Source organism: Oculina patagonica, chromosome 7 (assembly GCF_052425735.1).
Source record: "Oculina patagonica isolate OP01 chromosome 7, crgOcupat, whole genome shotgun sequence".
NCBI classification, from domain to species: domain Eukaryota; kingdom Metazoa; phylum Cnidaria; class Anthozoa; order Scleractinia; family Oculinidae; genus Oculina; species Oculina patagonica.
Window position 1 is genome coordinate 5,619,305 of NC_135764.1, and position 17,274 is coordinate 5,636,578.

Consider the following 17,274-nt stretch of genomic DNA (forward strand, 5'->3'; position numbering starts at 1 on the left):
GCTTTTCCCACCAAGTTTGAATTGTCCTTGAAAGATAAAAAATCTTTCTTGACGGCCGAGAAAAAAGTAAATTTTTTGTGAAGAATGTGGTTTTGTGAAGATTGTAGTCGTACCCTTAACCGAGAAGCGGGAATCGAATAATATTATTGATTCAGTGGAAGATATTTGATGGTAAATTTCCCAGACATGTTTTTTTGGTATCATAACGAAGTCCGATTTAACAAAAGCATTCAACCTCAAGCCTTGGAATGTCACTCGCATAGACATCATGGGCGATGAGAAACGAATAGTTAATAAGACGAGGAGAACTCCTGGGACACTCACACAAGGCAACGGTGACGAAATTAAACGAATGAGGAAGATGAAGTATAACTATAAGATGTAGTGCAATGCCGTCAATTTGGTCAAATGTGTAAACCTAGACAAGTGTTTCAAGATGTACTCGTTTTTCCTTTACATAGGCAAACGTTTATATTCTTAGAAATCTTTACGCGAAAGAATAGACCAAACAAAAATCAGTAAACTGTATAAAAGCGATAGATAAATATGCCGGTAGAATTTGCAAAACAGATTGAAAGGACCACTCTTTACGGGCAACAAGTGGAAACACCACGGTTTCTGATAACCGGTACGGCCTGTTGTTAAGGAAAAACGGCAAACCCGTCAAAAATAAGTCTTTTGCTATAATCCGATAAGAAAGCTACGCCGAGTGGTAAATTCCCGCCAAAGGACAGAAAGGATAAAAATGACCAGTCGAAGACAAAAAATGGACTCCAAAAGGCATGTAAGCGATGTGGAACACTTCATGCACCGAGAAAATGTCCAGCTTATGGAAAAATCTGCCTCAAATGCAAGAATCGAAACCACTTCGCATCTCAGTGTCTCTCGAAGAATGTTCATTTAGTGGAAAGCGATCAAGCCGCTCAACCTATTGTCGAAGACGAGCAGTTAGAAGAATTATTCATCGATCAAGTCCAGAAAGATGACCATGGGCAAGAATGGAAAGCATCTCTTCAAGTGAACAACAACATGGTAGAGTTTAAATTGGATACTGGAGCACAAGCAAATGTAATTCCATCGGTTGTATTCAACTCGCTCAAAGGAACACCGCAGCTGAAGACAACTAAAGCAAAACTCACTGGCTTCAGTGGATCTGTAATACCTGTGCTAGGAGTGGCCAGAATGATTTGTAAGTACAAAGACAAACAGATTGATTCTGATTTCTTTGTTGTTGAAGCTGAGGATCAACCCCCCCTACTCGGATTAAGAGCATGTCAGGAACTGAGCTTAATTAAGTTTGTCAGAACTGTTGACACAGCTGATGTCAATGCTGAGAATTCTATCCTTGATGAATTTAATGACCTATTTGAAGGCCTTGGAGAGCTTGAAGGGGAACACCATATTGAAATTAATCCAGAAGTTAAGCCTGTCATTCACCCCCCTAGAAAGGTTCCATTCACCCTTCTACCCAAGCTAAAGCACGAATTAGAACGAATGGAACAGTTGGGTGCCATAGAGAAAGTTGATCAGCCAACAGAATGGGTTAACTCCATTGTGATAGTGGAAAAGCCAGATGGAAATTTGATAATATGTCTTGATCCAAAAGATTTAAACCGAGCAGTGAAGAGAGAACATTTCCAACTCCCAACAGCCACTGAGATAACTACATCTACATCTACATTTAATATGTCGGTAAAAAGTCCATACGGATATCACACCAACGTCTAAAAATAAGTAAAAATACAATATGTACATATAATAACTGAAAAGTTCTAAATTAATTCTAAAAATCTAAAAATTCTAAAAATTTGCTTTTCCTATTGTACGTCAATGACCTGCCTGATAACCTGAAATCCTCAATCAGGCTTTTTGCGGATGATGCACTCCTATACGGTATTGTTTCAAGCGTGGAGAACGGCGATCAACTCCAGGAGGACCTAAGGAAACTGGAAGTGTGGCAAAGCAAGTGGCAGATGTCATTTAATCCTGCTAAGTGCAAGACAAATTGAGGATTTCAGGTTTGCAAGTTAACTGGTGCAAAAGTATTCAGCAAATTGAATTGCGGTTGTTTCGCCTACGAGTTGTTTCGCTAACGACCAGTTCGCTAACGAGTTCGCTAACGAATTAGGTCGCTTCGCCTTCGTCTAAAGTCGTTTCGCTAACGAGCTGTAGGTCGTTTCGCTAACGTATAAAGTTAATACCCTGACGTCTCTTTTAGTTCTTTTTCATCAGCAGAGAAACAAAGCTTCTTCGACAACAGAATAAGACAATCGAACTCACGCTCTTGCCGAAAGACAAACTCGAATCGCTTCAAAGAGTTAAGCTTGAAAGCCCGAAGTTAGCGAGCTCTAATTTCCAAGACTTAAGGTCGCGGGGGATACCTGTGCATGAATAAATTCATGAGGCGAAATTTTGTTTGTGCCTGCATCTTTTAAAAGGCTAATATTTCGGTTGTTATGGGTGCGATTAAGCTCAAATTTTACAGCGACCTAAAGAAATGATGAAAGATTATGACTATTATCTTTTATTTGGTGGATTGTACTTAACGGCGGTGATATAGTCTCGTAAGTGACAAATTACGAGATACATGATTTGGTGGCAGAGTTTACGGATCGACTATGAGACAGCACATTGTGATCTTGGCAAAAACTGATCAGTCAATATCTCTAGTGTGTCATAACAGAAGCGGATTTTTTAATTTTAAGTTTGCCAGGAAGCTATGATGGTTTAAATGCGAAAATTTGAATTAAATGCCTTCTACCTCTTTTTAAAAGCGCTCTTTTAAAATTCCGCTTCTGTTATGACACACTACAGTATTCCTAGTTTAACTCTCTGCAGTGGCAGGTCATGAAGTTCTGTATCCGCGCTGAATTCTCTGCCACAAAATTGTCGGAAAAGTCCAAACTTTGAGATTTCCGAAGGTGTCCCGACCAAAACACGATTTCCAAAGGAGAGATGTAATTATGGTAATATTAATAATTTTATTCCATGCTTTAATTGTGAGAACAATGCCGGTTTCAAAAAAGACACGATTGTTTATGAATATTATTGTGATTACTCCTCCTACAATCTATATAAATTCATAAAGCTAAGTGTTGCTGTAAATTGGTTAAAATTCCTTTAGAGTTCTAACACTGTTCTTTGTTTTAGAATTCAAGGAAAAAGGAGAATTTTTTAAGATCCATACGTCAATTTTGAGTAAACATTTTGTTCACAATCCGTGCTACACGCGAACACATCAAATCACGCGCACGCGCTCATATTTTTTTCCAGTCATAAATATCTCGTAAAGTTGTCGATGTCAGTCGTTGCACTTCGTGCATACGTTTTAAATAAATGCATAATGATGAGCCTAAGGTGTCCCCCGCGACCTTAAAGCCGCCATTTTGTTTCCCAGAAGGCAAATTGTGCATTGTAAATTCAAATTAGTATTTCTACTTTTCACCCGATTTTCAGAAGCGATTCTAGTTTGTTTTTTTGTTCAAGATTAACGCTAGTAAATGAAAACAACAAAGTAATCACAAAGTAACTACATTTTATTACAAATGAAACTATTTACAAATATTTTTCTCTTGAAGCCTACGTCCTAAACACATTTTTCTCGAAGCCTTACTCCTGTTTACAATCAGTAAATGTAATGTAAAAATGTAAAAACAAAAAGAAAATATCACACTTTTCAAGCGCGAGGCACTAATTAGCTTTCTTTGTCCAGAAAGTCACAGGTATAAACAATAGAAAAATCGATAACAAAGCTGAAAAAAAAATCACGCAAACCTTGCGCGCGCTACTGATTAACTGGTATTGTTAAGAAACTCAAACTGTAAACAACTTACTTTTGAACAAAATAAAATAAAATTATGCTGCGTGGCAAACTTTACTTTATGTTAACATTAAACTTGTTCGCTTCGACGAAACCTAATATCAACAACACATACAAGAGGTCTGTCAATCGAAAAAAATAAACGCAATCAACTCTTATTGCGCGCGCTCGATTAAATACTCACTAAACCTTTCAATGAAAACGCATCATTTACAAAACCTCGCTAAACTTTTAATCGATTTATATGAAGACGCTTAGCTTTTATTCGAAAACCTCGCCAAACCTTTAATCAGTTATAGAGTCGCTTTGGTTACAAAACCTCGCTAAACATTCAATCGATTGTGAAGACGCTTAGCTTCGATTACAAAACCTCGCCAAACTTTTATTCAATTATGAAGACGCTGATGATCATACTGTGATGTCGCTTTGCTTACAAAACTTCACTAAACTTTAAGTCTTTGTAGTTTGCATATGTTCAGTTAGCCGACACGAATTGGTCGATTGTTGAAGAAAAGCTGGGTAAAATAAACTTTTTATCACGTATACTTGTCTACAATGTTGATCAGTCTTCTATGTTGCGCGGAGGACTGGGACTTGACTTTCCAGCCCTTTTTCGGACAAACATGAAGACACATTTAACTACGGTATGTTTTAAACTGTCGTGTTTACGTCGCTGAATTTGTTGTCATCGTCAAACTTAACGGGTCTTTAATGCGGATTGATTTGTTATTGTTATGTTCTATTAGTCTATTAGTACATATTATAAAATATGAATCTTCATAATACGTTAGCGAAACGACCTACGGCTCGTTAGCGAAACGACTTCAGACGTAGGCGAATCGACCTAACTCGTTAGCGAACTGGTCGTTAGCGAAACAACTCGTAGGCGAAACAACCGGTTACCCAGCAAATTAGATGCCAAAGATGGCTTCTGGCATGTTAAGCGAGACCACCCTAGTTCCCTTCTCACAACCTTTAACACACCATTTGGACGTTTCAAGTTTAATCGCTTACCATTTGGCCTGAATTCCTCGAATGAAGTATTTCAGAAGAAAATGCAGTTTGCCTTTGAAAGAATTGAAGGAGCAGAAGTTATCTATGATGATCTTCTTGTATGGGGCAAAGATGAAGAGTGCCACGACAAAGCACTCAGAAATGTGCTTGAGAGAGCCCGCGAGAAAGGTGTTAAGCTGAAGAAACAAAAGTGTGAAATCAAGATGCCAGAAGTTGTGTACATTGGTGACAAGATTACCAAAGATGGAATCAAACCTGATGAATCAAAGATTGAGGCAATGCTTAACTTGCCATCCCCGCAAAACAAGAAGGATGTGGAGCGCCTGCTAGGCATGTAACTTACCTAAGCAAGTTCATCCCAAACATGAGCGCCTTAACTGAGCCGCTAAGAGTCTTACTCAAGCAAGAGGTACAATGGCACTGGGAGGAGCTTCCAACTGCTACACAGTTGCTGAATGCAAGAATCCCAACCGATGCTAAGTCCCAGCTCTTAGCTCAACAGAAATCACAGAAGCTGTACTTTGACAGAGGAGCAAAGTCACTACCTCCTGTCACAACTGGTGACACTGTTCAAATGAAAACAAAGAATGGCTGGAAACCTGCCACGGTTACAAAACTTGCTCACACCCCTCGATCAGTAATTGTAAACAGCAATGGAACTTTCTACAGACGAAACAGGAGAGACATCATCAAGACACCCGAAGTCACAAGTCCGAAAGGTGACAGAGGGATCACGCAGAGTAGAGGAAGTGACAGAACCATCATCAAGACACCTGAAGTACTCAGAACAAGATATGGCCGTACTATTCGAGCACCAAGACAAGATGACTTTATATACTATTAGTTTTTGTATATTACATGTTGCTACACAGTTGCTGAGTTGTTGTTATCAGCTGAGAACACTTGCTTTAAAATGACTTTTGACAAGGTCTTGGACAATAAACTGTGGACAATGTTGATATTTTAATAGCATGTTTACTACTCCTCATACATGTATTTGCTTAGAGGGGAGATGTCATGATATATGTGTTACGTCACTCATAATCACGTGTCTTTCAATAAAACATGGCAAATGTTTTCCGTCCACACAAATACACAAAGCCGGCGTTTTCAATTAATACACTTTGAAAAACGTTTACGAAAAGTTCCATTGTCGATGGACCATTTGTCCGGATTAGTGTGAACGGTTGGCCAATTCGGAGAAAAAAGGATGGCTTTCAAATTTTTCTGGATTAGTATGGGAGGGGCCTGAGTCGTGTTAATTTTTCATCCTGACTGACTGTAACTTTAATGAGGGGCTTGAAGGAATAAAATAGGAACTAGGGTTTAGGCATATTTTGTTCGGGTAAATGAAATTTTGGGTCACTCGGACAGGGATTTGGTCCTTGGAATGGAAATCACAAACGGAAAAACAATAGTACTGAGACTGGGATTTTGAAAATTTGTGAAACAATAAGCTGATCATTTTGAGCTGGGAAAATGGGATTTTTATCCCTCCTGCAGGATACTTTTTAATACTTAACACGTTATGTTACCTCGCAGTATTAAATACACAAACCTGACGCACACCATCCAAACTTTTCTGCGTCAGTAAGACACCACAATCTGGGTGTAACAATTCCTGGCACACATGAGGTTTCGTTTTTTCCTTGCCACAGAAATGGAAACTTGCAGCATTCGCCTTCCACTGTCTTTACACTGCACTCTTGCGATAGAAAGTAAATTAAATTATATTTAGTAGGAACTCAGCTGTGTTCTATTGGAAATCCGCGAATCTGATTGGTTCTCCCACTGTTTTCTATTCGCCGATAGAAAACAGTCGCGCGCGAGTAGCTCTTTAAGCGGTAAATGTTCTTGATTTTTGTCTTCAAAGTGCACAATATTGTAGGTTTTGGACTGTAATCCTTTAGAGTTTCTACTAAAACAATTAGACTACTCGCCCATGTTTTTTATGAGCGATAGTCAACTCAGCTGCGCCTCGTTGACTATTTGTTCATAGAAAACTCGGTCTCGTAGTCAAATTGTTAAATAAAGCATGACTTGCAACATCCACTACTGGTCCACCTAAGTACTCTGAAATTCATGTTAAAGACGTTTGCTTAAAAAAATGCTGGACAATATTTTGTAAAAATGTTTTGAAGTGTCGAATTAAGAGATTTGGCAGGTTTTATAATGAGAGCATTTTAAGATTTTATAATGCTCACAGGACTAGCAAACACCAGGCACGATCGGCGATTGGCTTGGAACTTGCATGTGTTAGCCAGTAATGAGGAAGCTTCTTCTGGGGATTGAGGTTCGTGGCTTGCAATTGTTTACGAGTATAAAGATTCAATGTTTTACATCCGCGCGTCTAGCTGCTCCACCGAGTTAATGCACATGCCTGATGGACACCATCCCCACTGCTTTTCTTTGTCATAGTTATAAGTAACTCCACACCACTTTCTGTTGGTAGTAACGCCTTTCACACATGATGTTTGTTCAACCCCTTTATACAGAAAAGGAAAATGACAGCACTGGCCAGGCGATTGTCCATCCACTGTCTTCACACTGCACTCTGTCAATAGAAAGTAAATTATGTTGTATCCACATCACTTCAAATCCCGAGTGTCCCCTTGGAACCTTAGTATTAAATGTACATACCTGATGGACACCATCCCCACTTCTTTTCTTTGTCATAGTTATAAGTAACTCCACACCACTTTCTGTTGGTAGTAACGCCTTTCACACACGAGGTTTGTTCAACCCCTTTATACAGAAATGGAAAATGGCAGCACTGTCCATCCACTGTCTTCGCACTGCACTCTGTCAATAGAAATAGGTTTCGAGTTCTAAGGGTCGGTTCGTTTCTTCACAAGTGTGAATAAAATCGTAACAAGAGTTTGAGTTGAAAGCGCGAGTTCGGGTCTTCGCAAGTGCGACTAAAAGTTTCCAGCAGGGTTTCGAGTTCTAAGCGTCGGTTTGTTTCTTCACAAGTGTGAATAAAATCTTAACAAGAGTTTTAGTTTAAAGCGTGTGTTCGCGTCTTCGCAAGTGCGACTAAAAGTTTCCAGCAGGGTTTCGAGTTCTAGCGTCGGTTTGTTTCTTCACAAGTATGAATAAAATCTTAACAAGAGTTTGAGTTGAAAGCGCGAGTTCGGGTCTTTGCAAGTGCGACTAAAAGTTTCCAGCAGGGTTTCGAGTTCTAAGCGTCGGTTTGTTTCTTCACAAGTGTGAATAAAATCTTAACAAGAGTTTTAGTTCAAAGGGTGGGTTCGCGTCTTCGCAAGTGCGACTAAAAGTTTCCAGCAGGGTTTCGAGTTCTAAGCGTCGGTTTGTTTCTTCACGAGTGTGAATAAAATTTTAACAAGATTTTGAGTTCAAAGCGTGGGTTCGCGTCTTCATAAGTATGAATAACAAGTTTAATAAGGTCTCATTTTGAAGCGTTGGTTCGCGTCTTTATAAGTATGAAAAATAAGTTATGCGTGGTTTAATAAGTTATGGCGGCATAAGTCCTTTTCATTCATCGCCGCCAGGATCTGGAACTCTATACCACCATTTGTAAGGGACGCTAACGATCTTTTAACTTTTAAACGATTACTAGGTAAATATTTTAGGTTTTAATATTTTTAACTCTTTTTAGGTGCCTATTATTATATTATACATTTTTACATAGATAATTATATATTTGAAGACAGTCTGATCAACCCTGGATTTGACTTGGCATATTTATTAATCGGGCGTGGCCGATTTATAGTTTACCCTTTGGTCGTCCTAGACGATAGTCTCCTGTCGGCTAAAAATGACGGGGATAGCCTGGGCCAATCGGGTTCATTTCAGTTTTGACAGTAAAATCGTTGTAGGTCTACTTTTGGGCTAATCTACAATCTGGTTCTCTTCTTTGCTTCGGCGGGAGGACAGAGAAAAAAGCTTAAGGGGTAAAGTACTAATAATCACCATTGTGAAACTGTAGTTGCTTTGACAAGTTGAAGCTATTTTTGTAAATAAAAGGGGTAACGTCATTCATGTCACGCAATGTTTTTGTGGGAAGCTTTGAAACTAGACGCTTTGCTGGTTTCTACAAATAGCAGTGTGATCTGGCGGTACAATTTTTTTGAGGCGGACTCCACTTTAAAACTATTTTTTTATATATTTAGCAAGAAGTATGTCGATTTTCATTTCCGCACAGTTGGGCGTCAAAGTCGCCTGTCACAAAGAGTAGAATGTTTGCACAACTTGGTTTGGATATATTTTAGATTTGACTAGTGACGTTAGTAAGACACTTCTCAAGACGTCAGCAAAACATTGGCAATGTAGAGTATTGGTGTGAACTTGAATGGAATTTTTTACGAGATCAGTAAAGCTATCGAATGAAAAGATGACCTGAAAATGAAAACTTCGAATAATTATAATTAAATACCAATTGAATTTTAGATGAGAAATTCCGGAAGTGACATCTGTGTTCAAAATAGGAATTTTTGTACAACTTTATGTTCCGAAAAAAAAGACCACATGTTTTTTAAAAATCACAGACAAACATGAGCAGGAAAACAAAACAGGCCAATGGGTTTTATTCACGAAAATACAACTTTCTTAAGAAAGAGTTTGTAAACAAGACAATGGAATCGAATTACATTTCACACGAAATTTGCATACATTTGAACTTGCAAAAAAGAAGTATCTCTGCCGAGACATAATAGCGTCAGACCTTACATTAATAATTATTGTATTCTGATCTGATTGTTATTTTTTATGCATTAACTATTTGAAAGTGGTTCTCATCGATGAAAACAAAACGGTTTTTCATTCACTGCTTGAAGTATTTATAGACGTGAAAACATTCGCTTAATCAAATTACATTCTGCACGAAATATTTTGTATCCATTTGTCCCAAAACTTTGAGGAAATTGAAATCTTTGTGGACAGTACTGCATAAAAGCAGTTCATAGAATTGAATAAAAAGATAAGAACCATATTTTTGGCTCATTTTGACGAAATTCAGGATTTTCAAAGACTGCCAGTAAACGGCTGTATCTTGTCTGTCTCTAACGATTTTGCTACGGTTTCGAACGAGCTAATTTTTCAACATGATATCATGGTAGCGGGCAGAAGTCGGTTCGTTCTGAATTTTTCAATACGGTATACAAGTTCACAGGTCAATATACAGACCCTCTGTACAGTAAAAAACGTTTTGGGAAGAAACCATTGTGAACTTATTTTCTATGTTGATCAGTAAAATTCCTTAGTACGACATGGGGTTTGTTATCAAGTTCGTTAGTACGTTAATACTGCAAGGTGTATAACCTCAGAGAATTATTATCAAGTGTGTTTTGTTTTATTAGCGGTTTATACTCTAAGGTCTTGGTATGGGAGATCAAAATTAAGGTAAATTTCTGTTATTATCTGATTGCTCGGCACAGATTAGTACGATACTGAATTGGTTAGGAAATGTAAACAAACATTAAATTGAATGAGAGTAGAAAGGGAGGGACAGGTGGGGGTGAAAGGCTAAGGAGATGGAAAGGGAGGGAGAATTAAAATCCATGCTTGGTTATATTACGCAACCTTTGACTTCTGTTATTTTCTCACAAGAACAAAACTTAAGGTGGGGTTCTACCTGAATTTGAATGGAACTTTAAGAGATTTAAAGAAGGGATTGAAGAAAAGAATGGAAACACCTCCAAACAGTTGACCCCCTCGCAAGAGCACTTCGGGTTGTCAGGAGACTGTTTGGTGTCCGTCCACCAATTTTTAACTTCAAATTAAAATTTTAAAATGACATTAAATCTCCAATATTTCATATTTGTCTAAATTTTAGTAATCCTTTGAGAAAAACTATCGCCTCCCAGACATCCCCCAAAATCGTCCAAAAATTAACAAAATACTGCAAAACAAATATATATGGGATAAGTAAAGCTTTTTTGGATTCCTTGAAACGCGGCTGAAATGGTTTTCAGTGTTTTCCAGCCCTTATACTTTGGGTCAGTACTACTATTCTTCACCAGTTGCTATTACAGTAATGGTATGAAACAAACTTACCTAATCATTGGTCAATAAGTTGTGATCATTTTCTTGACAATAGGAGTTAGGAGTTGTATACTGTTCCATTAAAGTATAAGGGCTGGAAAATACTGAAATGCGTCAGCCACCTAAAGCGTTGGAAAAATTGGTCTTCAGGTAAAAACCCCGCCTTTATTAAGTATTGCGAAAAGGCTGGACTTTGCTAAGTGTTACAAATTTATATTATCTAGACGTCTAACTCAATCGTTCATTTGTATTGTGCGAAATATATTTTTATAAATTGAGACCATTATGTCATTAAGTAATAATGCAATCTTGAAAACATTCCAGATTTTCATTATTAAATAGAAACACGAAAAATTCAAATTTGGGAAAACAAGCCTGTCAAAATGACGTTACCATGGTTACAAGTTACTGAAACAATAACTAATCCTACCAGATTATTGCGAGATAAATTTTAGATAAAGGCGCAAAGTTTGGCACCGTTTGGTTGAATCTTGAAAAAGTTATAAGCGTCCAAAGTCAGCGCGGGGCTCAACCCCCCCCCCCCGGCCTGAATAGGTTTAAGTGACTGTTTTTCCAGTGATTAAGCGCCCGATTTTAAGCTTCTCAAGCTTCTCAATCTTCTTGTTACTATATAGTTTCGTACTGCAACGTGTGCAGCACTCATCAGATAAATTAGCCAACTGCAAAATTTCTACATAACGCTGATATATAAGACAAAGAGACGCGGTATGAGTGGAAAGGTATAAAATTACAACGGTTTTTTGGTTTGAAATAATACAATAGAAGCTCTAAAAAATATATATATAATGCGTGACAATACGCGGTAAAATAAACAGTTGTTATCGCGTGACAGCTTTGACATTAGTAAATAATAAAGATGGTAGATTTTAAGCTCGGTGATAAATAGTGAAGAATATTATTCTACATGACACGAGCGTGGGACAAAGAAAAAATCTGAGTCCCCGACGGGAATCGAACCCATGGCCTCCCAGAATACCGGTTGGGCGCTCTAACGAAATGAGCTACGAGAGACTCGCTGTGAGCTGGGCCATTTACTAGGTTGATATGTGACACGCGTCCTGCATACTGCTAGGTCCTGCATACTGCTATTTTTTCTTTGTCCCACGCTCGTGTCATGTAGAATAATATTCTTCACTATTTATCACCGAGCTTAAAATCTACCATCTTTATTATTTACTACAAATTTGTTGAATTCCACATTGCTGATCCTAGCAGTATGCAGGACGCGTGTCACATATCAACCTAGTAAATGGCCCAGCTCACAGCGAGTCTCACGTAGCTCAGTTGGTTAGAGCGCCCAACCGGTATTCTGGGAGGCCATGGGTTCGATTCCCGTCGGGGACTCAGATTTTTTCTTTGTCCCACGCTCGTGTCATGTAGAATAATATTCTTCAACTTTGACATTTTTAAGAAGGAATCTGTTTGCGTGTCTACAGGAGGTAACTAATTCATTTCGTTTGTACAGAGTACCTAAAACGGGTCTGCAGATAATAAAATATTTTTCCCAAAGGCATAGGTTGCAGCGGTTGGAAGCGGAGTTATACGGTGTAGCTTGTTTCAAAATCCTCCATGATATCGTGAAATCAGTTTTAGTGCTCTTCAACTGCCAGATGTGTTTGCTGAGTTCAGTACTGTATTTTTTGCTCGGGGTGGAGAAAGAAGCTTTGTGGTTTGCAAATCTGGTCTTAAAGGAGTTTTCAGTCAAGCCTACGTAGGTTTGGTCGGGTCTATATATATATATATATATAGACAGATAAGTTGTTGTTGTTGTTGTTGTTCATAGCGTTGGTTAGTTTCAGGCGCGGAAACCTGTCCTGACGAGTACAAATTTGACGCTACCTACTCCCCCAGTGTAGCTAAATTGTCATACCGACAATCTTCCGATTAGTCACGAGCTTTTCCGGTTAGCTTCGACCAAAGTCCCTTAGCGCAACCAAGAACAAAGGGACTATTGTTTAGTGCTTAATCCAAAAAGTTGAAACACAACAATAGACCATTTCTTGATACGGTAAACTACGTTGTATCCACATCACTTCAAATCCCGAGTGTCCCCATGGGCCCCTCAGTATTAAATGTACATACCTGACGGACACCATCCCCACTGCTTTTCTTTGTCATAGTTATAAGTAACACCGCACCACTTTCTGTTGGTAGTAACGCCTTTCACACATGATGTTTGTTCAACCCCTTTATACAGAAAAGGAAAATGACAGCACTGGCCAGGCGATTGTCCATCCACTGTCTTCACACTGCACTCTGTCAATAGAAAGTAAATTACGTTGTATCCACATCACTTCAAATCCCGAGTGTCCCCTTGGAACCTTAGTATTAAACGCACATACCTGATGGACACCATCCCCACTTCTTTTCTTTGTCATAGTTATAAGTTACTCCACACCACTTTCTGTTGGTAGTAACGCCTTTCACACATGATGTTTGTTCAACCCCTTTATACAGAAATGGAAAATGACAGCACTGGCCAGGCGATTGTCCATCCACTGTCTTCACACTGCATGCTGTCAATAGAAAAGCAAATAACGTTGTTTCTTTTTTGTTGTTTTTAGGAGAAATCCATAGGTTTTTTTGTTTAGTTCGAAGGAGATTAGAGTTCGAAAGAACTATTGTCAGAGTGAGAGGGGAAAGAGAAAACAAAACATGCAAGCGTGATACATTAGAGCTGAGGAAAGCCTGTTTTGAAGACAAAACTATTAATCTGGAAAATTGTTATCAAAATGACCTGGACTGGACACTGCTACCAGAAACAATTGCGTGAGGTAAGTATTTGGATTCTTTTTGAGGTTATGCCATGCATTTCGACAAATACTCCTCCTTTTAAAATGAACTGTTTCAACCTGGTACATTGAGAACGAAATAATGCATTTTACCGGTGGTGTACAAGTTGACTGCCAAGTCAGTCCAGTCGATCCAGTCCAGTCCAGTTATCGCTCGTAACCTCATACAAGTGGAGAAAAACCTTAATGAGATGCCACAACTGTTTTTGTCAAGACTTATCAATTTATTTAGTGCATATAGCATTATCCAGCTCCATTCCTTTAAACAACCGATGCCATGGTCTTTATCCACCATTTTAGATGTTGGACGAGGAAAAATGGTTGTAAAAACCCAAACAACAACAACTAAGCAATAACATAAAAGAGCGAGCAAGAACCATAATCCCGTTGGTACATACTCACCATTACTGTCAAATTCGTCAACAACTGCAGCGCTGTCAATCGAGATCTACGAGAACCAATATGTAAATCAATTATTTCTTATCTGTAAGCTGCAAGAAAGTAGATTGCAAGGACGTTGAGCTCAGGCAGAACAGGTCACACGGAGGTATACGTAACCTTGGTTACCACATTACCCTTACCGTATTTATTCGATTAAGCGCCCTGGGCGCTTATTAAATTTTTTGACCTTGAGAGTGGGCGCTTATTCGAGGCTGGGCGCTTATTAAATTTTCGCCATTTCTCGCAAGTAGTTAGTTTATTTTACAACAAAACAATGAATAATAATAAAACGTGAAGATGTACCAAAGCAAAATTTTAACTGTTCATTGAAAGTGTCTTTAAAATACTAAGAAAACTCGGTCTTCGGGGAAGCCTCTTAGTAGTAATTAGTCAATTTCAATCTCAATTTCAATAATAATCAAAGTACTCCCCTTGTGCACTTCAGTATTTTTTGAAGGGGGGTGGGGAGTGGGCGCTTATTCGAGGCTGGGCGCTTATGAACTTTTCCGGTGCAGGATTGCGGTTTATCAAAATATCATGATAGAATATCATTAGTTTAATAACTGATATTTTGATATCTCAGTGATATTTTGGTGATAACTACATGATAATATCAAAAAATATTTTTCCGTTTTTTAAATATCAAAAATATCATTATCATATCGTATTTACATGATAGTTGCTAGAATACTTTTTGTTATCAAATTTTTAAATTATCATTATCAAGGTATCACTATCAAGTTAGAATCATATCATGTATCACTATGATTTTCAAATCTCACTCAAGCAATAACAGACACAATGATATTATGATATATCGTGATAATATCAAAATTGTCCACAAAACTACATAATCACATTGCTATTTACTCCTTTTAGACACGGCAAGATTAACTTTCGTAACACCCGATTTTGGCTTTTTTTAACTCACTCTTTGGAATTTTAATGGCTGTCATTCACAAACCAGAAAATATTTAGTTTGTACTGCGTCATTTTTCTTGCAACTTTCAAATACGTATTTAGTAAGATGCGGGTAAGATTTACGTATTGGGATTGTCTGGGGTTAATGTAAGTTATCGTTTAAAATTAGGGTTAGAGTTCAGAGGCAATGTTATTCAGGGTTAGCGTTTGAGTAAGGGTTAGGGTTAGGGTTAGGTTAGGGTTAGGGTTAGGCTAGGTTAGGTTAGGTTAGGTTAGGTTAGGGTTAGGGTTAGGGTTAGTTTAGGTTATGGTTAGGAATAGGGTTAGGTTAGCTTAGGTTAGGTTAGGGTTAGGGTTTAGGGTAAGTGCAGTATTCTGATTAAATCATGATTTATCATTTTATCACTGAGAGGAGAAGAAAAGTTAGTTAATTAAATATTCTAATAATATCATGATTTATCACTCTATCACTGGGAGTGGAAGAAATACTACTTAATTAAATATTCTGATAATATCATGATTTATCACTATATCACTGGGAGGAGAAATAAAGTTAGTTAATTAAATATTCTGATAATATCATGATTTATCATTCTATCACTGTGAGGAGAAGAAATACTACTTCATTAAATATTCTGATAATATCATGATAAATCACTATATCACTGGGAGGAGAAGTAAAGTAGTAATTAAATATTATGATAATATCATGATAAATCACCACAGAGAGGAAAAGATACTACTTATTAAATTTCTATATTCGATATCACTATATCACTGGGAGAGAAGAAATACTTCTTAATTAAATATTCTGATAATATCATGATTTATCACTCTATCACTGGGAGGAGAAGAAATACTACTTCATTAAATATTCTGATAATATCATGATAAATCACTATATCACTGGGAGGAGAAGTAAAGTTAGCTAATTAAATATTATGATAATATCATGATAAATCACTCTATCATTGAGAGGAAAAGAAATACTACTTAATTAAATATTCTGATAATATCATGATAAATCACTCTATCATTGGGAGGAAAAGAAATACTTCTTAATTAAATATTCTGATAATATCATGATTTATCACTATATCACTGGGAGAAGAAGAAATACTACTTAATTAAATATTCTGATAATATCATGATTTATCACCATATCACTGGGAGGAGAAATAAAGTTAGTTAATTAAATATTCTGATAATATCATGATTTATCACTCTATCACTGGGAGGAGAAGAAGAACCACTTAATTATATATTCTGATAATATCATGATAAATCACTGTAAAAAGAAAGAAAAGAGAAATAGTTACTTATTTAAGTACTCTGATAATATCATGATAACATATCTTTATAATCAGAGAAAACCCCATTGCGGAATATCAAAAAATCAACCCCTTATATCACCAAAGATATATCATGATAATAGCACTATCCTTTAGAAGAAACATATAGAAAAAAACGTGATATATCATAATTGATTATTAGTCCTGATATATATCTCTCAACTTTTCCTACCTACAGGGTGAGTGCTTATTCGAGGTGGGCGCTTAATCGAACAAATACGGTATCTTACCTCCTTTCCTGGTGTTCCCGATTTGGTTATCAAATCTTTCTGATGCTTGGATCCAGCACAGCAAGCTGGCTGAGTTATACACAGACAAACTAGCACAAAGGCATATGCGTAGATCATCTTTGGCTGTAATTTTTCACGCTCTGAAATGAAATGGGGAAATGTGTTGTTGGAGAAAATTTCTCGTGCTTTTGTTGTGACCATTGTATTTCGAAAAACACTATAAACGTAGGTATATCCTCAAATTATCGTTCTATTCTTTTAAGTATTATATATCGGAAAGTTGAGGCAAAAAAGTCCTTGGTTTATAGCTCGCGTATAGGTGCAAAATAACAACTGGTTCTTGCTTTCGCGTTATGGAGTTATGGTGCACGCGGGAAGTTTGGAGAGCACGAAAGAAGCGTATTAAGAGTTGCCGATAGCAACTATGGCTTCTTGAGTGTTCTCCATGTTTAACTTTCCGCGTGAACCATAACTCAAAAGGGCACAGCTTAAAGCGTGGATCAATTGTTTTTTAACTCGGAAAATTCCGAGTTTTGGTGAGTGGGCCCGATTTCACTCCTTCCCTCCTTCACTCCTTCCCTCCTTCACTCGATTCCTGTAAACATTTTAATTGAATTAATTAATTAATATCAAATTGAATTAATCAATTAATCTTGTGAAGCGGGTAGGGGGTTGGCTAA

General features: G+C 37.5%; 1 protein-coding gene across 5 annotated transcripts in view; it reads right to left on the reverse strand.

Annotated features, from left to right (window-relative positions):
• The window catches only part of LOC144659429 (matrix metalloproteinase-9-like), a 29,020-nt gene that overhangs the window by 5,349 nt on the left and 6,397 nt on the right, over window positions 1-17,274 (reverse strand). The window contains exons 2-8 of one of the 5 annotated variants that reach the window (XM_078519861.1): window positions 16,595-16,734; window positions 14,053-14,098; window positions 13,201-13,374; window positions 12,941-13,114; window positions 7,475-7,636; window positions 7,215-7,388; window positions 6,393-6,539 (exon numbers count right to left, since the gene is read on the reverse strand). In XM_078519861.1, coding sequence (XP_078375987.1) covers window positions 6,393-6,539; window positions 7,215-7,388; window positions 7,475-7,636; window positions 12,941-13,114; window positions 13,201-13,374; window positions 14,053-14,098; window positions 16,595-16,711 — 994 coding nt within the window. In that variant the 5' untranslated portion in view covers window positions 16,712-16,734. The remainder of the gene's footprint in view (window positions 1-6,392; window positions 6,540-7,214; window positions 7,389-7,474; window positions 7,637-12,940; window positions 13,115-13,200; window positions 13,375-14,052; window positions 14,099-16,594; window positions 16,735-17,274) is intronic. The other 4 variants (XM_078519863.1, XM_078519864.1, XM_078519862.1 and 1 more) reach the window with 4 other exon arrangements.